Raw genomic sequence first — 23,148 nt, forward strand, 5'->3', positions numbered from 1 at the left:
GATGAGACAAAGCCTTCTGTGGGCTGCATCAATGCTGTGAATAGAAAGTCCATAAGACCATCACATCCATCACCAGCTTTCCTTCAGCAGTGAGGCTCCTTAGTTGAGTGTATTTCCTCTAGCCAAGTACAACTTGCTACAAATCCTGTCAACTACTGGCTTGAAAAGATGCAGGCATCTCTGTCAGGTAGTGGTGCTTAGGTGGAAACACCACAACTGAGGTAGGTAAGTTTTTCTCTCAGACTGGTGTAGGATTTTGACCAGGTATCAAACACATTACAGTTCTCCAAACAAAACACCATGCAAGTAACTGGGATCAATCACTTCCATTTAAGTGTCTACATCATTTGCCTGCTTTCTTTTCAAGTATGGAGCCCTAGGGGGACAGGCATCAGGGGAAATGAAGTCATGAACAATATTAGACCCAAGCCTCATGTTTAAAATATAAATTTCTGAGGGCCAAACTTCTTTTAAAAACATATGAGAGCCCTTTCCTCCAACCTCTTCTCTCTACAGATATGCTTCATGCATATGCACACCTCCATAATGGAAGTTTTTCTTTGCAGATTTATGTTAGGAAATTAATAAATAAAAGTTACACATTTATGACTGTAACACACTTTCTCCCATCTGAAGAGCAAAACAAATGCAAAGGTAAATGTTATCCTGATGCACACTTCATTACAAACAGAAGAAACAATCAGCAATAAGCCATCTCCTGCAAAGAAAAGGGACAACTTCCTTCCCCTAATCTCAGTGCTACTTTTCTTCCCTCTGTCAAATAGCATTTAGCAATGTTGATGTTATGCCATTTATTTTCTTCCACCCACAGGCAACTGGCCAAGGTAAGGTGCATTTGCCCAGAGGTTTAGGTAAAGTAATCTGTATGATGCTGTGAATTCAGAGATACACAAAACTAATGAGTTTAAAGGAAGCTACCCCTAGCACAGGAAGAAATGCATTTGTCTGAATTTAGATTTCTTTTCTCTTCCACATTGTGAGTAAAAATTTTAACCATAAAGCTTTGCTTTTAAATGGAATACATAAATGACGCCCAAACAGCTGTCCTACTTAACACTACTATGTAAACATCTGTTCACATTCCTGCATGCAAATGAGAACATCAGCTTGCAAGTCTCTTACACTCAGATTAGTCTTTATCAAGTCCTCACAGAAAACACTGGGGTGGAGGCCAATGACTGTGTGAAGTCAGAGGAAAGGAAATTCTTGAGCTTTTTTAAAAAATTGATCCTTGAAGAAAAGCTGGATGATGGAGAATACAAAAAACCTAGCTACATGCAAAAGAACCAACATTTTTTAGTGTGTTTGCTTTAACGAAAGATTCCATTCCTATCTCTTCATGGTGGTTTCCTACTTCATCATATATTTTATCAGCTTGTTTTATAATTGGATTCTGTGTCAAATTTTTATCCCTCTTTATTCAAAAAATCCATTAAAAGTTCCAGGGTCCCAGACCTGCTCCTGCTGAGCTAAATGGGATTCTTGACATTGAGGCGAATGGAAACAGGACTGGGAAGGCTGTACGCCTCATTAGATACACGATTCCACAGCACCCTCTACAATTCTGCTGAACTCTCCTTTTCAAGCAAATAAAGCTGGTAAACTCAGAGGCCATGAAATGTCACTATTACATTTCAGCACTTAAATACATACCTGATGAATTAGCCATCTTCTTTCCAGGCATCTTAGAAAACTGCAGCCCCTGAGGGATTTCCCCTGGCCGTTACCACTTATTGCAAAGTCAAAGAGAGAAAGCTAAGGTTATTGTTTAGCCTGTGGAATCAAAATATGCTGAGAGGGCATCTTAATCCCCAGACTTAGAGGTTTATTGCATTTCTAATTCACACCTAAGGTCACCATATGTCAAGTGGGTGTGCATTCTGCTACCATGGCTACTGCCATCATTTTAACTCTAATGCTAAATAGTTCTACATTGGAACAATACTGACTTGGAAACAGCCTAATTTAGTGCTTATAGCAGAAAACTGGTCTTCTGATTAACGATGGAAAATAAAATGTTCTGGTTCTACCTCTGCATTTGTCAGACTCTCCAAAATCACACAAGTGATTTAATCACTCTGAACCTTCGTTTCCATATCAGAAAGTCAAAGAACTAAAAGGCCTGAACAAGAGCAAGCAAAGATAGTACAGCAACAAGTGCATCTTCTCCATTGAGAAAGGTTAATAAATGAATCAGTCTTTGATCAAATTTCATTCAGCATTTAAAAATACAGTGTGAGGTTTGAAATCTGTTACTTGTATCCTGACAGCATCGCACCATGGTGGAGATGCTTCCCTTTGCATAATGCATTAATGTGAATTTGACCACACAATTGTCATTCCTTGTCATTTAAGTAGTCTTACAGTTAAGCAGCCATAATTGTCCTTTGGGTGTTATCTTAAATACATTAAAAAAGAAATTGAATGCTTTCACCACATTATAGCTGGGACACTTTTTCAAAGCTAATTTCTATGTCTGTGAATTATTCATAATACACTTCAAACAGGCTCTTCCGGATAAGGTAATTGACCTTGTCTGCATGAAGCACCTACTACCTTGCCTTGGGATAATTTAATCTACGATGTGGTCCATTATTCAAAGGTAATGTCTTTTCATTAGGTTAGGCAATATATTATCACTCAACTAGTCACCTAATTCTGCATTTAGTGTATTCAAGTTTTCACTTTTTTTGTCATAGGTTACACTCATCATAGCAATATCTCACATTTAAGTAGCATGGTGTAACAGTAAGACAGCATTCTCTTGATAAATGGAAGCAGGACTTTGAGGACTCTAATTTCAAGATTTACTTGTGCATTTTAAACCTCAGCTGGCTTTGTGTTTTCCATGGGTGAAAGCAGCAAAGGGTGTCTATTCAGTAAGAATTAGTGTAAGGTCAAAACACAAGTACAAGTAATGCACCAGGTGGCAGAAGTTTTGTAAGTTCACATGCTGTTCAGTGGAAACACTTATGTGGTGATGAAACATATGATAAATCATATGTATGACACATATCTAACACTTGCACAGTTTTATTTTGCTGTGTAGAGAAACCCCTGGTTGGCCTGCCATGAGAGGAAGCAACGCTGGCTGAAGCTCAGGCTGGCTCTGAACCATTGCAGACCATTATTAGGACCCAATTCCCTGCTACATATTCCCTTGAAAGATCTTGCTCAGTGGAGACCAAAGTAACTGATTATTTTTTGCATATTGTATGGAGTGAAATCTCTGAGAGAGAAAGCTAAACACTTGAGCACCCAGCTCTCTCCTGTGCTCTAGCTACTTTGAACCACTTTAGCAGAATAAAGCAGCTCTGAATCTGTTTTAGTCGGTCACTGACAAAATCCTCCTGCATGAGTAAACTCTTGAATGGCACAACGATCTGGAGGAGCTCCTGCATCAATCCCACTCCTGGCTCCAGCAAATGGCCAGAGATGGTATTCTAATTTATACTGCACCACTCCAGTAACCAGGCTTAAAGATACCTCTCCACCCCTCTCTACTTCAGTACTGCAGGGTAAACCTCTGTAAGAACAGAGTGCGAGATTTTTCAAACTATCAATGCTGAAGTGTATAGGTGCTGATTGTAAATACTGCATTAACAAGCTATGGATGAACTTGTTAGCTCCTCTAAATATCTCAATTTTTAAAATGTTTCTTTGTTTTTTAGTTTGTTTTATACTAAAGTGGAATTTAATGAAAGATGTAAAAATTAAGGAGTTAATCCACCATCTTACCTTCCTAAATCAGTACAAATATACTGAATCCAATAGATCTGGTCCTGCATATCTTTGAGCTTTGTAGTTTTTCAGTTGATTCATTCCTTACTGTAGCTTCTCTCAAGCTCTCCATTAATAGAATGTTATGATTCTGTTAGCTATTCAAAGCTTTTTAATCATGTTATAGAAACACAGTTCAGTTTCTGAATTGTTATTCTGATTAGATATTGTTTGAGCGTTCACTTAAAATTACGAAGCACTGCTTTAGAGCAGAAATAAAGGCAAGGACATCAAAGATTTCAAGTTGTTAGAGTGATCATTTACTCTGAAGGTCATTGGCTGAATTCCTATTTGCATGAACATTCAGGAACAATCTGTTCATGCCATGGAAAATTTCTGCAAAGACAAAAATCTCAGTATCATTGTCCAGAATGATATAAAAAAAGAATCATGAAAATTACCAAAGTGAAACTGAAATTCCAGTAGAACAGGAGTGAAATAGGTGGTATTTATAATTTTCCATCAGCTAAAACAAACCAGCCAAGGGAAGTGTTGTTCCAAGCAAGATTACCTGCAACTGGCCTGAGTGCTAGATCATATTTCACATCGGTTGAGTGCCTTCCATCATGTAACCACAGTTGTGCACACTGATGGCTCCTGTCGCTATAATATGGTTATGTTTACCCATTAGTTTCTGCTTTTGTGCCACAACCCAGCAACTGTGATATTACAATTGTTCTAATGGTCTGTTTCACTTTGTTCATTTACCTATTAATTTTGGCAATGGCATATTTCATGGAACATAAATTTCATCCTCTGAAAACATGACAACCTGTAGTGCAATATGGTCAGACAGATTCTAGAGCTTTGTATGGATGTAAAATGAACTGTCCAGGGTGGCATTTTGGAAAGGACATACCTCCCTCTGGAGGCATGGCTTGTACGTAAGGTGATTACTTCAGCACTAACAGGATGTAATTATTCACTCAGTAAAATTCTGCCTCTATTAAGTAGGTACTTCTAATGTTCTGCAGATTGACTAGTGGCCCTAGAATGTCTCACAGAGGTAGTAAACAAAATGCAACACAATCTCTTTTCATGAATCCAGACCATAAGTGTGCACAGGGAAGGAAGTGACCTAGAAAGCTGCCACTGCTTTGAACATGAAAGAGGACCCCAAAGCAGGACCTAAAAAGATGCTAATTGCAGGAGAACCTTTCCTGGTTCAACAGCAGATATTAGAGCTGCAAAACAAATGGATCAAATTGACTCTGCATTGCCAGAGAAAAAGCCAAAGGGACCTGAAATAGAGCCTACTTTAGAAGATAACTTGTCCTGGAATCCCTTCCCCTGCTGTTACCTTAGCATCTAGTCATACAGATTTCTCTCTGAGAAACAGCCCCTAAACTTCTGCCACACCCCAAAGTGTTAGTCTTTGATCAAATTTCATGTGGTTTCATGTAGATAAAATCTGAGACTTTGAAATCCCACTGACAAATGGGAGGCAAACAATTGCTAATGTACAGAAAGCCTTTACCTCAAAGGAGAAAAGAGTAACTAACATAATTTTGTCTTGTACCAGGCCTGACAATATCCATGTGACCTAAAAATTAATTACAGCTAAATTCCACTCTTCTTTTTCCTCCTAAAAGGAGGAAAGAAGATTTACGTATATCTACATTAATATAAAAACACATACTTTCCCAGAAAGAGAGAACTCTATCTGTATGAATACATAACTTTATAGACTCTACTGACCATTTGAATCATCACATGAAGGAAAAGTCAGTATTTAAAAGAAATATATAATGAAATTGATGTTACTCTTTTTTCAGAACCATTTTTCAGATTTCTGGTCATTTTTCAAAACAGTTCATCATAGGCTTGGTGTTGCCAGTAAAACAAACCTGTCAGACCTGAACTAAGTTCAGTAACACAGAACTGAGAAAAAGAACAGCCAGGAACTGTTATCTTTTCCTTCCCACCAACAAATGTTACCATGAACATTTTGATAACATTGAATGAGACAGCCTGAACAAAACTGATTGCAGTCTATACTGGGAGCACTTTTCATGTGCTATTAGTGTTAATACACTGAAATCACTACATGTTGTAAATTACATGCCACATTAAACTTTTTGGAGAAATGGAAGATTTGACTGTGGAACTAAGCATCCTGGGTAAACAAAAAGCACACAAAGACAGGGACTGAATCTAGCACAACAGCAATGATCCAAAGATCTATGAAAGAACAGTGGGTAATTATGAAATTCAGTTGAGTTTAGCACAAATGTTTGGTTTGAGCTTTTGTTCCTATCCTGGAAGGAGAGAGACATTTATGTATCTAGCACAGTGAGAAAATACTTACATCTGCATCTCATTTTAGGCCAAATTAAGATTTCCTTTTAGCACCAGGACCCGTGGAGTGGGTCTCTATTGATTCTAGCAGACTTTAGATATTAATCACAATCTGGTTTTTAGAGAAATTAGACATATTGGAACATTCTTCATGAATTTTTGTGCACACCTGTATCTATTGCCCAAGTAACTCAGCAACCCACTGGCAAATTTCAAGAACATTTGACTGAGAAATATGTTCCTACAGGTTCCATGTACTGCTTAAGCAGAAAACACTCATTACTGCTAGGGAAGCTCCTCCTAGTACTTAGCCTAAGTGAAGGTTGCAATACATTTTCATTTCTCTGTGTATAAAAAAAAAACCACACAGAATCTCAACACTAAACCACAAAACCAAAGGGGAAATAGCAACATTTACTACTCCACCAGTCACAGTGCAAAATCACAGCTTTCTCCCCTTATCTGGCTGAATACAACAAAAATCCCATTATATCCACCTGAATATACCATTACCTTCTTTGCAGTTTGGTAGGTCGATATAAATTCATGGGATCACATCTTCCTGCTAAATCACCATAACTGTGGTGACACAAAAGCAAATGTCTCTCTAAGGAATGACATGTTTATTCTTCTATAGTAGCACTAGAGGTCCCTACAGAAAGCTCACACTTGGAGTGAAAGACATTAAAGGTGTTCAGCTCTGAGGAAAGACTTGCATGGTTATTTTTTGTGGCTAGAAGAACTTGGCCATTGGTTTTAGAGGGGTACATTTAAATCCATCTAATGGCCCATCCCAGTTTCAGGCAAAATTTGTGTCAGTTGCAGCCCGATGCCTCAATTTTCTTCTCTGCTAAACAAGAAAGCTACCTTTAGAGGAGAACTGCATAGATTAATTGGTTAACCTTTCTAAATGCTAATGTTGAAAAAAGACCCAAAACCAAAACAAAACCAAAACTAAAAAACTTTTCTTCTAGGGCTTCTGAGTTCTGCTCTTGAGAGTAAAGGAAGAAGGCTCTTGATGTTGTTTTGAGTCCGAGACAGATCAAGTGCTAATACATGCCTTGGCTAAACCAGTCAGAATCTTTCTCTTGTCAAAAGGACTTGGAAAAGATTCAGGCTCAAAAAGCCTTTTCATTTTTGTTCTCAATCTTTTGGACCAAGTAGATAATGAAAAAGCTTCTCTAAAGAAGGTTTTAAAGGGGTTATTTTCTTTCAGGTCACCACATCTTTCTAACTACTTGTCAAGTCTATTTCAGATCTGCTCTTCTCCAGATCAGTCCAGGTTGGGGGGATGCAAACAATTCTAAATTGCTTTTAGGTGCTTCTTGTGAGTGGAAGAAGTACATGGCTTTTTTTCCCAGTGTCTGGAAACATTTTCTCAAAGTATGCTTTCTTATCCTCTACATTTTGGGGAGTTCTTTTTATAAATGGAAGTAAGAGACACTCAGAAGAGCTACTTTTATGCCCCTTTAAACACCAGATAACTCATGTAAGAGTATTTAGTTCAGTGTTTTGCCGAGGGAAGATTTTTGTTCCCTTTATGTCTGAACACCGAGTAATGTCAAAATGCCACCTTCACCTGATTCTTGTAGATTCTTTTCTCCTGTCTCTGTGTTCACACTTTCAAACATGAAAATAAATTTTCCACAGGTTACCTTCCAACTGCAATGGAGGTAAAATTCCTGGACTTCAGATTTACAAGCAGTGAATCTGAGCAGTAATCTAATTTTTCAGAGCAAAAACCTTTCTCTTTTTACCACAGAGTTGCATTTTCTTTCCTCCTAGTTACTTATATGATTAAGTTACACTACTGATCTTTTGGTGTATAGCCTCCTAACACCTCTGTTTTCCTGGACAGGTCAAACCAATTCCAACAAAATCTAAGCATAGGGGTTCCATCCCATCTGATTTTCTCCAAGTGCCTTGCTATGCACCTACTTTCTTCCCCAGGTCTAAAACAGTAGCCAAATGAACTAAGAACAAAATAAAATTGAGAAATTAGAGCCATGAATGCTTTTTCAGCGTCAAAAATAACGCAAATACCAATGAAAATTATTATTGCCATTTACTATTGCCACTCATGTGGCATCTTGGTGGAAGAGGTTAGATGAGAACTCTTCCACTGCTGTAATTTACATCTTCTGCTCTGCAAAATCAGAAAACATCAGTCTCTGCAGTGGCCCAAATTTGACAGACAAATTAGTTTAATGTCAGTAAGACAACCTGAGTCTAATGGAGCCCAAGATGTTTAAAGTAGGACAGCTGAAAGAAGCAGACAAATGGAAGTGTGATGAGAACACGCTCCCTGCTGTGGCTCTAATGAGGGAGAAGGCACACTTTTCTGCTCAGGCAGCAGTCCTGCTTTCTTCCTTGAATGGAGGACAGGTTGCTGTCATAGCTAGTGACCCACTAATATAACAAACCATGGATTAGCTGTTTGTTTCTAATCACCATTATTTATTTATTGTTAACAATATGCTGAGTCCTGCAAATTAAAAAAAAAAAGAGACTATTACTGCATATGATTAAGGGAATGTTGGCTGAAATAGATTGAAAGAATTCTGTCCTTCTTCCCTTCTTCAAACTGTGTGCAATAATAGTTTATACAACTGGGTCTCTCAAGCCAGAGGTATCATTAAGATATGTTTGGTTCTGGCAAACATGTGTGCCTCACAAAATTATCCATTTCCAAACTCTTATTTGGACTGCAGAATTCCCTGAACTCAATGTTCCAGCATTACTGAGCTATGAGTGCTTACACAATCCCACAGGTTGAACAAAAAGCATCATTGACTTTAATCCAAACCAGAAGTTCTTTGGGATCAAAAGTCCCAAACCAACAGATTGTAGAGGCCAAATAAACATCTTTCAGCATTAGCTTACACCATTAACTTCCTCATAGAGCCACCAATAATTGTGTATGCAATTAATTCCAGAATTCAGGCTCAAAATCTGTTGTCTAGATTTACATTTCATTTACATGTCCTATGTACCTTCATTAATACCCCTGGTCAAGCTTCCCGTATATTGGAAAAGATAATTTTCACAGCAGTAAAAGACAGTGGATCTATTTGGTTTGGAGTGCAAATATGTTTTCTATGTAAACTGTAAAAGATCTCAAATGAAATGAAATTTGATAAAGTAAAATAAAAGTATAATTCCAAAATTGCTCCTCAGACTTACAAAAATAAACTCATTCAATGAAGGGAAAAAACCTGAAACAAACACACAACAAAAAAGCAACAGAAATATCCAGTGACAGCAGAAATATGAAGGATAGAAGCAAACAGGTGTGTAACCACAGAAGCTCTCTCCTCACTACTCCATCAGTCCTCACTTGAAGAAGTGTTTTTTTAATATCACCTGACACGTTGTTTCTAAAGCAAATGCAGATAATGGTGCTCCAGTGTTCACTGGAGCCATCCCGGGAGATTCCTGCCCTGCTGGTGTCACTGCAGAATTATGTCAGGCAGCATTAGAAGCCTGCCCTCTCCTGCAGACGGCTGCAAGGAGGGAACATGCTTTCCTTCCACTGTGTTAGAAACCATCCAGTGTATGGTTGAGCAAGGATTTATTCCCATGTTTTTCCCATCATTTAGCCTCTTGGCCACATTTCAATCTCAGAGAAACACAACAGGACTGGATGAGAAGTAATAGCAGCAAGTAGCTGCCATTCCTTGCTTGGCAGCTATAGCACACTGTACCTCCCTGCCAGCCAGGGACGATACCGGAGGGAAAGAGGAGTAAAGGGTCAGAAACTGGGATAATCATATTTCCACTACTCACAGGTGTGTGCAGGCTCCGTGCCAAGTTACCTCTGCAATGCCACAGGTTTTGTATTCTGCTTAGACCCCCTGCATTTTAATCAGCTGCACACAAAAACCAACATAGCATCTTTAAAAATGGCCTCTAAATCTCTCCCTACAAATAAGGGGGGTGCATTGCATTGCTATGGTGAACTCTGTTCCAAAGTCTCCAAATATAGCACAAGTTGTCAAAAATTGTGCTTGTGAGAAGCTGTCACTGCCACTTTGGGGGGAGAGACAAGGTATGGTGATGGAAACACAGATGGAAAGTCAATCATTCTCAAAAAAGGGATCCTATTTACCCAAGAAAAATTGCAGCACACAACCCACACCTGCCACCTATCCACCACTCCCTCAACACAAGTCACTTTTTGAGGGCAGACTGCCCCGTTCTATGCTATTTTGTGCAATGAAAAACAGTCTCCTGGTAATGAAATAACAATTTAAAGTTATTTTGTACAAGAACAAATAGTCCCCTGGTAGTGCATTAACAATTGAAAGCACTGGAATGATAAACTGGAAATTATATTTAAAAGGCATAAAATAGTAGTGAGCAAAACCCCATTGGTAAATGATTGCTTGTTATAGGTCATTTTATATCACCTCCTCATACATCTATGTAAAATACTCCAACTGAACCTAGACTTCAGACTCTTTTCTTCAAAAAGATTTACTCTAAAGTGGTGAAATCTTGGTGCAAACCATATCTCAAAAAACTGTGGGCACTTCAGGCGAAAAATACTAGAGTTAGTGAAAGTCCTAGATGAGTAACTAAAAGCACTGTAAAAGCTCTGGATGGACACAAAATTGTGTTCCACTGCATCCTGAAGTACAAGAACTCAGTGCAGTGAGAAAAACAGTAGTTAAAAACACACGAAAAAAATGTAGTTCTGTAAAACAGCAAGTGGGGAACTTCTGGAACTTGCTTTCCTACAAGGCCACAGGGCAGGCAGCCTAATGAAGTTCAAAAAGTGATTAGACAAGTTTATGAACAACAGATCCATAGTGGATACTAAAAGGGATTGGCAATAGCATAAACACTAATGTCCTTATCTGAGCAGCTGTGGGTGATGGGGACACATTGAGGGACTTGCTAAAGACATCAACTTGTGTGCTCACCTTGAGCTGCATCTTTCCAGCAGCCACTGCTGAAGGCAGGGCCCTGCAGGACATTTCTTAGCACCTTTTGCTCTCACATCACTGGCCTCACCTGGAGCTAAGGAGGGAGCCTGCACTGACAAAGCTCTAGCAACATACAAGGCACAGATAAAGAAAAAGAAAAGTTGACCTGTCTCAGCTACAGAATTTAGTCTAAACTAAGAAATTATGATGTGTTCCCTGCTGTGAGGCAGAACTACATCTCTCCCTCCAACAGAGAGCTACAAAATGCAAATGCAGTGATTCACCAGTGAGGGCAACCAGCTGCCTGGCATAAGGGGTCAGAGTGTGGGACACACCTGGGCAACCTGGCACTGAAATATGGGACTAGCTGGGAACCAAAGAGGAGGAGAGGACCTGGAAACCTGGGTGCAAGTCATATAACAAGTGAGACTTGACAGACCATAAGTTCAGGGAAGAGCTGTGTAGTTTAGGATGGATGTAGTTTAGGATCAATGTTTGAAAATCAAAGCTTAAGGTGACATAGTATAGGAATTCTACTGGAAAGAGAAAAATAAGGAAGAAGGCAGGAAAACCCCACCACCTACAGACATTTCTATTTCTTTGATTTTTCTGTTGGACTGATCTTTTCTCAGTCCCTGCCTACACAAATGCGCTATGAACTTGACAGACTGTCAGCCAAATATTGTAAAGCAAGCTATGCTGCCACTGATAGAGCCATCACTGTGCTAAGTCCTTGATAAGGTGGATGTGAGGAAGCTTCCCAAGTGACAAGCATTTGAGTCCGCCCACTGCTTCTAGAAAACTGAGCAAATTCAGTCAAGAGCTGGGGGTCTGTGCAGTTAATGTTTTCATACCTTTAAACATCTTGAGTGTTAGCAGCTTAATTAAACATGCATCTGCTCACATGTGGCTGTCCTTGTACACGTGCTCCTTCCTTAGGTATTGCCTGAGATGCTCCATAAAGAAAGGAAGTCAAAGCCCTGGGGGTGGCTACATTTCTTTTCATATTTTCAGAATACATAAAACACATTTAGAGGCAGCTCAAGCTTCCTGCCCACCCCACTCCTCTCCTGTTTGCCTGACCTGGTCTTACTTGTAAGGGTAAGTCTGCAATCTTTCTCTAAGAGTGGATTACTTCCCTAATTAATGCCCACTATCAGATTTGCTCTGCTTATGTTAGTGTTTCTCCAATAGGCTTGGGAAAGTCACAGGAGACTTGTGAGTTTTGGTCACACAAGTTTCCTTTGCCACCTCCTTAAGAGAGCCAGCTATGCCTTGATGAACAGACATCTACTGCAGCGTTCACAAACCTCCTGAAAAATCTGTCTGATGGCAGAGACGTACAAAACTACAGTTTAGGGCAATTTAATTTTTGCTTTCAAAGACACGCTTGCAGCTATGCTGCAGTATGACAGGGAGAACCAATAAGGCTGTTCCAGACAGCAGGAGGTGGAGATGAGTAAACTCCTCTGCCAACTGCCAGATTGCATGTCTGACACATTGCAGATGTAAATCCAAGAAACTCGAGGGGGATACCACGCTCAGTCACACCCGCTGAGGATGCGCCTGTGTCTTCAGGGCAGGAGGGATCAGCAAAAGAAGAAAGAGAAATTCCTTGATACAAATTGGAACAATTTAAGCAAGCCAGAAGCCTCCCTGGGCTTCTCTCTCAGGTAGCCCAGAATGTCTTTCCTGTCCCATTTGCCCCATGTCAAAGCTGTGAAAGCCAAAATTGCTATGTAACAACATTCATCATTGCACTGCGATGCAAAAGGAAAGAGAAATGTTATTATTGCTTCTCTGTGAAACATGATAGTATTTAGATCCTGAAGACAAGGATTTGGGTTGTTGTGCTACCAGCTGTTATATTCTAATCATGAGTTCCATGCCCTTGTGGGAAGGGAAGGGAAAGGAAAGGAAAGAGGAAAGGAAAAAGGAAAAGGAAAAAGGAAAAGGAAAAAGGAAAGAGGAAAAGGAAAGGAAAAAGGAAAGAGGAAAAGGAAAGGGAAAAGGAAAGAGGAAGAGGAAAAGAAAGAGGAAAGGAAAAAGGAAAAAGGAAAAAGGAGAGGAAAACGAAAGAGGAAAGAGGAAAGAGGAAAGAGGAAAGAGGAAAGAGGAAAGAGGAAAGAGGAAAGAGGAAAGAGGAAAGAGGAAAGAGGAAAGAGGAAAGAGGAAAGAGGAAAGAGGAAAGAGGAAAGGAAAGGAAAGGAAAGGAAAGGAAAGGAAAGGAAAGGAAAGGAAAGGAAAGGAAAGGAAAGGAAAGGAAAGGAAAGGAAAGGAAAGGAAAGGAAAGGAAAGGAAAGGAAAGGAAAGGAAAGGAGAAAAGAAAGACCAAAGCCCAGAATGAGAGTATGCTCAGCAATGGATTGGATTTCTTTGGAAATTCTTTGGATTGGATTACCCCTTTGGAAGAGGAACTTTTATAACTTTGTCAAGATTAGATATACCTCTGGGAGATGCCCTTCCATCAGGCATTCACCACTGGGCTCAGTCCAGAGATAATACTGAGTGGAGGCATTCAGCAAGCTGGTTTAGGTCAGGTAACATTTCCCGCCGGCCTACAGATGCAGTATTGTCATTAATACATGGGCATTGCATATTGAATTCTGCAGTCAGATCTGAAGTGCTGCATACTAACAGCAATCACATATTAAGATATCCTGACAACACAGAGAGAACACAGTGCTTCAGGCTAGGTCAAACAAAGAAACAAAACCCAAGAGTTTTGATCTTTGTTCTGTTTCTCTGGCCCCAAATCTGGCAAACACAACACAGGTGAGAACCTTCTGCAGCAGGTCCAGCAAACCACCCTGAGGTCACTCACACTTGTAGATCATCTTCAAGTTTAGGAGTGGAAATTCCTTAAGTTTTAGGACTCTTTAAGACACCTATAGTGTTCAGCACTACATGGTTTCTAGTAATACAGCAACACTTCACTACAAAATTAATATAAATTAATAGAGAGTGGGGAAAATAATGCTTTTCTACAAAAATACTTAATACTCAGTTAATAACAAATTACCCTTATCTTGTCATTTCAAGAACTGAAATGTTATTTTTGAGCATGTTTCACATCTTGCCAAATTTAAAGCCTTAGACCATGGAGAAAGCTCAGGATGAAAAACGGAAAATTTGAAAGTGTAATTAAAAAGTATACTAAAGGAAGAAAAAATGAGGGGAAAGATGATGGCATCTAACACATGCACAGCACTAGATTGCAATTTTTTTTTTCAGCTGGAACTGCAGAAAAGACTAAATGAGATGTGCAATTCTTGTGTGGTCAGCTGTCAGGATCACAGTGGCACTGCACCAGCGGTGAGAGCACAAGCCAGGCTGCTGGACACCATCCCCACATCCCCCTTGAGGAATCAGCCACAGCTTTGCTCCTGGACAAGCAGAGGATGAGCTGCCTGTCAGGAGCCCTCTAAGCCAGTCTGCCTGTTGTTTGATAGCTTTAGCCCTGAAGAGGCACAGTTTATGCACTGGCAATTTGCACAAGATTATCTTTACTTTTTTTTTTTATCCCCCCAAAAGTTTTGGTTCTCAGGAAGTGCCCCCAGCTTTAGAGAGGTCCCACATATGAGAGGCATCTCAAAACCCACTCATAGTGTACAGTCCTGGATATACATGACCAAGTGCCTCACAGAAATGTGCAAAAATAAACACATACAGACCTGCTATAATATTGTGGCATTCATCCTTGAAACAACATTCTGAAAATAGCCTCTGTGGGGTTTTATCTTTTAGCCACATCAAGTGTGTTGTGGGACACAGAAGCCAGCAACACTGAAAGCACATGTAAGACACCAAATCCACTTCTTTATGAGCAGTTATGCCCACAATTTGTTTTCCCTTTGTGCTCTACCCTGGATGCTGATATAAACATTTCATTCTTTAAAAAAAGATTAGCAATACAAGTAATTCTTGACTGGTAAACCTGATGATAACAAAAGACATAATTCACAGCTTTGAAAAATAAACTGACTGTAAGGCATCTGATTACTGGATCCATAAAAATTCAGTTTTAGAGTAACTTTGCTGGAACCAGGAGGGTTCTGACACATCTCATTAGGCAATATGTTTTTAAGACAATAGGAATTCCTACTGCAAACTCCCCTTCAGGCTTTCCATGGTCTTTTCTCTAAACTACAAACAAATTTAAGAGCTGCTAATAATCAAATAATCACCAGGACAACACAGTCATTAAAAGTAACAGAGGAGAGTTTGAAGTCATTCAGAAGTCTGCCCTTATTGTCATTCATCTCTCCAGCTAAGCAAACATAAAATGGGCTCAAGACAGAGTTGACTGGAAGCCAGACATCCTGAGTAGCCACTGGAAATTTGGTGCTGCAGAGAAACACAAACTGATGCTTCCTTTTTTCTGTTACATTAAGACAAGTGAAAAATATATTCCTTGTATTGCAAGGGGAAAGTTAGTTTTGCCCCAGGAACAGTATTACCAAGCACTTTGAATATCATATTCAGGGCTGTGGTCTCAGAAGAGGTTTCACCCCTCCCCTACATAACATTATGAGTCTGGAGCAATAGATGCTTTTTATCTACAATATACAGGTAAAAACTGTAAATGAATAAACACATCCATTTGCCATCAGCTAAATACACTTCTTGTGCTTTCTAGGTAGCACCTCCCATCATAGTTTTCAGAGTCTGGGCATGCACGAACTGCACAGCAGAATCCAAAACGCTAAAAGGTTTTTCGCTCTAGTCCATATTGCTACTATTATTTGGGGGGTTTTATTGGTTTTTTTTTTTTTTTTTTTTTTTTTTCTCCTTAGCTGCAGCATGGCCTCTACCTGCTGTCCAACCAATGGGAGTTGAGAAGGAAAGGTTTGGGCTGGTGGCACTTACTGGGGGTGTTGAGGAGCCGTGATCTCCTGCAGTGGTAGGCGACCTCCTGCTCGCAGTTCTCAGCACTGCTGATCACAGCCTCCAGCTGCTCTGCACTGCTGCTGTAGTTGAGGGACATGGTGTAGGGCTTCTCTGGACCTGCCCCTCGCACTCTGGTCAGCCCCGTGCTGTTGTGCTGCACTTCAGTCCAGATCTTATCTTCTGTTAAATGAAAAACCATTGAACGGGAGGTTAACAGCAAAACACTTCCAACAAGAAGGGAACAAAAAACAACTGAAATGTAACATTTTACTGACAGACCATCAGCAGGACCCTGGGCTCCAAAATAGGCACTTTGTGATGAACACCAACCAGGTCTGTCTTCATGAAAGGTCAGTGTGGCCCACAAAGATGTTTCTCCCTGAACCAGCTCAAGCAAACACTACACTGCCTGCTGAGCAAGACAGAAACTACAGAAGCACAGGAGACCTTCAGCTTCTTCTATTACCAGGTATCTGTATAAAATTAGATACCTTTCAACTGGCTTTGTCCCTAAGAGAAAACACATAGTAATATGGCTCATGGGGGTAACATTCACTTTTGGCCTGAGAGCACAGCCCATGCTGCTGTAGCAACAAATGGAAGCACAGAACTGCAGCTGATGAGCTTGCACAAGCTCACCATGAGCAGAAAGCACAATCTCTTGCCAGAAAGTTAAACTGAGAGTATGTTCTTACCACCCAGCTGGAAGTCAGATCACTCATTTCACTCAGTTCTCAGAGTTTTCTGCATATAATTTGAATGATGCCCTATTTGGATGATGCTACAGAATGCCATATGACTTGGCATCTGTAGTTAACTCTAAATATTGATGCTTTTCCACGCTGAGGAGCCCATTCTCCTTTCCTTCATTGCATTTACTGGCAGAGCAAGGATTGTGTAGGTGACAGAAAGCAGAATCTAGGCTTAAGCAAAACCTGCACCCTACAACCCAGCTCATGATCAGCATTGGGGTTGGCATAATGAGAACACCACACTTAGAAGCAATTAGCTTCCAGGGAGGCCTTTTCCCAGTTGGTTCTGGTATAGCAATGGGCAAGGCAGAAAGGCCAATTTGCTGAGCTGACACAGAGTTAAGACAAACTCTTCAAGGAGGATTCACAGGACTGAGCCCTGCACATGCCCAACACTATTAGTAAAAGTCACAAGCAGCAGATTCCCTCTTTATCAAAGACCCTGCTTGCCTAGGGAGGATACAAGATACTGACAGGGCAAAAATTTAAGGCAGCAATTTCCAATCATTTGATGAGAAGGAGATTTCAATCTCACCTGCAGAAACATGCAGACAGTTACAGAGGAAGAAGTGAGGTCTAGGCAATAGATTTCTCTTTTGTTATTTATGCTTCATCAGGAAAACCCTAGATAACAATGAATCATATGTTTTCTAAGCTGATCTTAAAAACTATGCATTTAAGGATTCAGATGGTTTTACCACATTTCCTGGCCTGAGTTCTTGCAGAGCCTGATCTTTCCAATACACTGGCATGATGAGCCCAGTAGCTCTGAGGACACTACAATGCATTGCAGTCAAAATATTTTTCATTGAGCTACATATATGCCCCAGATTGCTTCAACAGAATGCTAATAGGTGTATAAAAATTCTAATAGGTGTATAAACGGACTATCTGTGCAAAGACACAGATGATTTGATGGATTGTCCTTATGGAGGCATTCAAATGACAGGCAAGTAACAACCACCATTTGGAGACTATCTAAAGAGGTCTGTTCCAAGACCTGGCTGCAAGTGACAGAGAAATTAACCTGCATTAACTGTAAGGACATTTTACACACAGCAAACCACACATTCACTCCCAACCCTCTCATCATTTCTGTGATGTACACAGAAAGTTTGTTCATAGGTCTGCAATTCTGTGGTTCTTACTGACTTCAGGGAGCTGCTTGTAGGCCCTTGGAGTTGGAACTCAAAGAAACATTGCTGCAACGTGCGATACACGAAAGTCAGATTAAAATGATAAGAAATACTACAAATTTATTGCTTGTAATACTTGTCCCAGTGGCTGTAATCACAGTGAACACTGCAGCACAATACCCTGCACAGTCCTGCACATATATTGCTTTGAACACAATATACTTCAATGACTTTGCAACAGACATCTTGTACATCTCAAAATAGCGATCTTTATCAGCCAGTCCCTCTGTTTTCTTTTGCTCTCTCAAGGCAATATTGACAAGAACAGAGTGGATTTTTCAGAAGCAGTTGAGGGTGAGTTAACTTTCCTCTCACAAAAGCTGACAGAACTTCTGCCTTAACTGAAATATCTACTAAAAAGACAAACACTGAGTTGCTGATAATGTGAGACATAAAACCAGGAGATGATGGAATATACTGCTTGCTGAAATTCCAGGTGGACTGTGAAAAGCACCTCCCCAGTGAGAGTTCTGAACATAATTTTAAGAAAATGCAATAAAATCAATGCTCACAATAGTGGCTACAGTGGTGCTCAGGAAGTAGAGCAGCCTAATGCTCTTGTTGTACAGTGGTTAACACTGCTGTACTTTCCAGGCTGTGCAGCAAGAAAGGGGCCATGTGGGTCCCTGAAAAGTCAAAAGCATCATGAGCTAGCAATTCAGAAGCAAAGAAAGAATACTAGGAAAAGCTGATTAAAAACAGCATAGCACAAAACTGTCTTCCCAAAAAAAGGGTTGGAAATATAATTAATTGACATGTTTGAAATGAGGTTGGACAAGGTATCAGCAAATATACTGTAAGCAGCCAGCACTCATTAACGGGAGTGCTGGACAGGAAATGTGACAGGTCTTCCTCTTATCTTCCTCTATGATTTTTCATAAATTTTCAGCAGTCTTGTTATCATTGCAGCTGCACACAGCTGTCCCAAGATCTGAACTTTGACATTCTGGACCTGCTTTTCTCCACTGGATCATTTAGAATTAAGTTGACCTATTTTCCGCCCTCTACTTTACAAAGGGAAAGGAAAAACAAATCAAGTTTCTTTCTGTATTCAAGGTAAATGTGATTTAGCAAGTACATCATTTAATGGAGTTTAAAAAGTTACACAGAAGAGAAGAATTTTGAAGTTACATTTCAGAGATTTCCTAATCTACACATGCCTAGTCTTTTAGGCTTAATAGTTCTACAGATCAGATCTATGCTTTAGTGGTCACTTCAAAGTTTCCCTCCATGCTTCACCTTTGAAGTAAAGGTGTCCATCAGTTCAGCTTCTAAAAAAAAAAAAAAAAATCTGTGTTTTTCTTTTTGATCTAGCGACAGGAGAGTCACAGCCACCAGCAAGCAAACCTCAGATCAGAAGGGCAGCTCAACACAACACAGATTAGAGCTGGTGGCAACAAAGTAAGAGAAAGAAAAGGAAGATAAATCTATTCCACCATCTCAGTCACACTTCTTCCCCCTTCCCAGGGAAAGAGTAAGTACTTCCATTTTAGAAAGCAGCACGCAAGGTGCAGAGTGGCGAGGAAATGCATACAAACTCAAACACAACCTGCTACAAGAATAAAGGATTACATTCACATCACAATAGAAAAACCTCTAAAAACAAACTTCCTCCTTTAAAAGGACACCCTTTTGTTTAAATGCAGCAAGTGAGACTGAAAATGATTTAAACTTTAGATTGCCTTGGACAGAGTAGAAGAGCCAACAGTGCTCCCTCCTGCATCTGCACTGGCTGAGAGAGAAGTTACTAAGAGCTAGAGGGCAATAAATCCTTGAACCATTCCAAGACAATATCAAGACCATTGCATCTGCTTCCATAGATCAGAAAACCACTCAGAAATAATCTCATCATTTCTTCTGAAGACCATCACCTTTCAGATCAGCCCTTGGGGTTTATTCAAATCCCAGTTTCTCCACCTCAAACTTGGCAACAACTAGGAAAAAATCATTCTATTTTCTCAAATTCACTTGCACAAGTTTAGCTAGGGCTGCTCCCAAAATATCACTGCCTGCCTCAGTATGAGGTCAAGGCATCCTACCCTCCCTACCTGACTGGCAGGTCCTCTGAAGCCTCCTGACAATGATCTGTGATCTGGCACTTCAGGCAGGTTCAGGACCTGTGTGAGACACGTAGCTGCCATCTGAATGTGCCCACAGATCCCTCCAGCAAACAGCACACATCTGTGTGCACCCGAGCTCCAGCTTTGGCATTTGCCTTTAGAGGCACACCTCTATACCAGTAATGCCCACAGCTTTTGAAAATGGGGCTTCAAATATTTGTTCCTGTTTCATAATGCAAGGATTTTTATTTAAGCTTTGCTCTGTTTTGTTTACATTATATTTTTATGCAATGATACTGTAATCACAGGTGCAAACCAATCTAAGTGCCACTACCTCCTTCTAGTCATTTCCATACCTGGAAACCATTAAACTACACAGATGAAATTCTCTTCTCATGGATCTAAACTAAGTTATCATTATGTTTTTACATCTGTCCATACTACATTGTTTTCCTGTTTACTCCATTTAATGAGCTCTCCTTGCACTTACAAATCTGCAATGAGAATTAAAAAGCTGTTGTCCAGGCATAGGTTACTGCTAATTTTTATCTTCTATTACTCCATTCTACTCTTTTATTACATTCTCAGCTTGGTAAAATTTCAAACTAAACACAAGCTGGAAGTCATTCAAAACCAAGTAGGAGACTGCAGCCACATCTTCTATTGTATAATGTGGAATAGTTTAATGCAGCCCTGAAAAGCAGATTTCCCAAATGCTTGTTAAATTATTTCCATAATTCAAAGGTGACAATGCTTTAATTTCAGGGTAATGCTACAGCTTTATGACTTCACAGTTTTATTTAATGGTCCAATTCACTAGGATATTATGCTGTCTGCATTTGGCCCTAGGAGATGGTTTTACAGCATGGGACTGAAATGCATTAAGCACATTTTAGACTCTCTGTTTAGCCTAGCCCATAGTTCTATCATCTTGCTGGAAACCTCCAAGTTGCTTTTGACGGCACACAAATTAAATTGTGGGAAATTAGAGCAGCTGGAAAACTGGCTTTCAATGAATTCTGTATTGTCTAATTCTCATTTTTATTCTTCAACTTGAAATATCCCTGTGGAGCATATTCCACCCATACAAACGGCATCATTCCTTTGTGATTTAGGAGGTTTGTCACAAAACAAGATTATTCAGACTGATTAAATTGCCAACAAGCCAAACATATGGTAAATGCTACATGAGAGAAAAAAATAACTCTCAGAGCTCATACAATGCGTTTGTTTCATGGCGCTCCACAATGAATGCCAAATTTTATCCTGAATGTTGTACCTATAACTAAAAGTACACAAAAAATAAAATAATTTCCTTCTTAAACACTGTACTGTTCTAAGCTGCAGTGGCAGGTCAACCCAGCTACTCTAATATAAATTCCCCTCAAAGGATATTAAAAGAGCAATTTCTTATCACAGGCAGTTTAATTCACTGACTCCAAAGAAGTTTCCTGAGTCTTCTCTGAAAGCATCCCATTACTATTTTTGTATCTATTTTTATTTATCCCTGCTGGCTGACCCAGCAATATATGCTTCTGCAGCTTGTTTTCTGCTCATCAGCTTCCTCCTGAGCTCTGATTCAGCCACATCCATCCAGGGCACTGCAATGCATTCAAAGCAATTCTCAGCAGAATGACCATGCCAGATGTCTCTGATGGATGACAACAAGACACCTCTGTTGTGACATCTCGCACCCTCCTCCCCCAAGGTTCTGGAAGAATATTTAATGAAAATTCAAAAGAGAAACGTATCCATTGTCAGAACTACAATGTGCCAAAAGACCTGTAGTGTTTGAGGGACAAACTGTAAATCTTTAAGGGCTACCTTTAGTCTAAACAGTAGTAAATAATTTGTAAGGGATTTCCATTTGTTGTTTTCTCTTGGGAAAAAGTCAATCATAACTACAGACAGTAAGCTACAGGGTAGAGGGAGTTTGACCATTTAAGTTGTTGCAAAATCCTGTAGCTGCAGGTATTAAAGGCAGAATTCAGGTCATGCCCTCCTCCTACCTGTTCTTGCTTCAGCCTGCCCAGGGGCAGCCCTCCTCTTCACATGAGAATTTCCCAAGCCCACAAGAAATGCAAAAAGGGTTGAGTGAGTACATGGTGACTCCTGTACCTGTGTAATTGCTATACAAAGCAAAAAGGAGATGGTTTCTTATGGAAAATAGATTAAGGAATTCTGTAAGCAGATGAGCTGAGATTCACATGTGGAAACAATGGGAAAAATGGATTCCATGGACAATAATACAACTGATTGTTTTAGGAACATCAGTGGGGATATGTACTATATGGAAGAATAAAAATCTCAATCATTGTTAGCTGGATGAAAAAAGGACGCAATTCATAAAAAAATTGCAAGTATAGTTTTGATTATCTACTTCATATCCTATTAGAATCCCTTCCTTTTTCTGAGATTTATACAGTCTCTATACAGCTTTTTGAGACAGAGAAAATAAAACTTTCTTTTTCCTGCATCAGAGAAATTAGCAGTATTTGCACTTTGAGATGAGACTTCAAAACAGAAATTATCTGCAACAAGTAGAGATGTATTTTTGTTAATTAATGAGTTTTTCATTGGGGCAGTTTCAAAAACAGATCTTGGACAAGCAGCAAGACCTGAGATAAGGTTGTATCTTTCCCCAAACTGCAATCCTGGAAGAAAAAAAAGGGAAGAAAAGAAAGTAAAACTATTTGAAGACAGGAAAAATATCTGGCAAAGATAAACTGAACCATTGATCTAGTCATGGCAATTTCTAAGCATTATTGACTTGATAGCCCAGGGTCTGAATACTGTTAAACAGCATCAGTAGAGAAGTACAGTGACAGGATGACTCAACTGTACTGCAAGCAAATCTTTCAGATTTCAAGGGTAAAATTTACTCAGAAGGAGATGAGAAAAGCTCATTCCACTTTTCAAACAGGACAGCAAAACCAGGGCATGGAAGTAAATTGCATGTGTATAGGCTTTGTCCTGGAGAACATGGTTATTAGCATTTAAGTAGTACTCCAGACAGACCAATAGATTTCTAAGCAGCATGAAAAAAATAAGCCTCACAATGACAGAAAGACTGACAGACCTGAGGTTCAGAGGGTCTATCAGTTATCTTTTCTATTGACTGTCATGAATCTTCAATTACAATTAATTCAAGTGGGCTGATTATCAAACAACCATCCTACAAGGAAAATCTTTCCCAGCCCTGGTGGCTTTCATTATCCCAAAG

At 39.7% G+C, this 23,148-nt stretch overlaps 1 protein-coding gene across 1 annotated transcript in view; it reads right to left on the reverse strand.

Moving 5' to 3' along the window:
* The window catches only part of CNTNAP5 (contactin associated protein family member 5), a 260,487-nt gene that overhangs the window by 60,039 nt on the left and 177,300 nt on the right, over positions 1-23,148 (reverse strand). The window contains exon 13 of the mRNA XM_058027494.1: positions 15,897-16,097. Within this exon, the coding sequence (XP_057883477.1) occupies positions 15,897-16,097 (201 nt within the window). The remainder of the gene's footprint in view (positions 1-15,896; positions 16,098-23,148) is intronic.

The sequence above is a fragment of the Melospiza georgiana genome, chromosome 7, assembly GCF_028018845.1.
Source record: "Melospiza georgiana isolate bMelGeo1 chromosome 7, bMelGeo1.pri, whole genome shotgun sequence".
In the NCBI taxonomy this organism is placed as follows: Eukaryota; Metazoa; Chordata; class Aves; order Passeriformes; family Passerellidae; genus Melospiza; species Melospiza georgiana.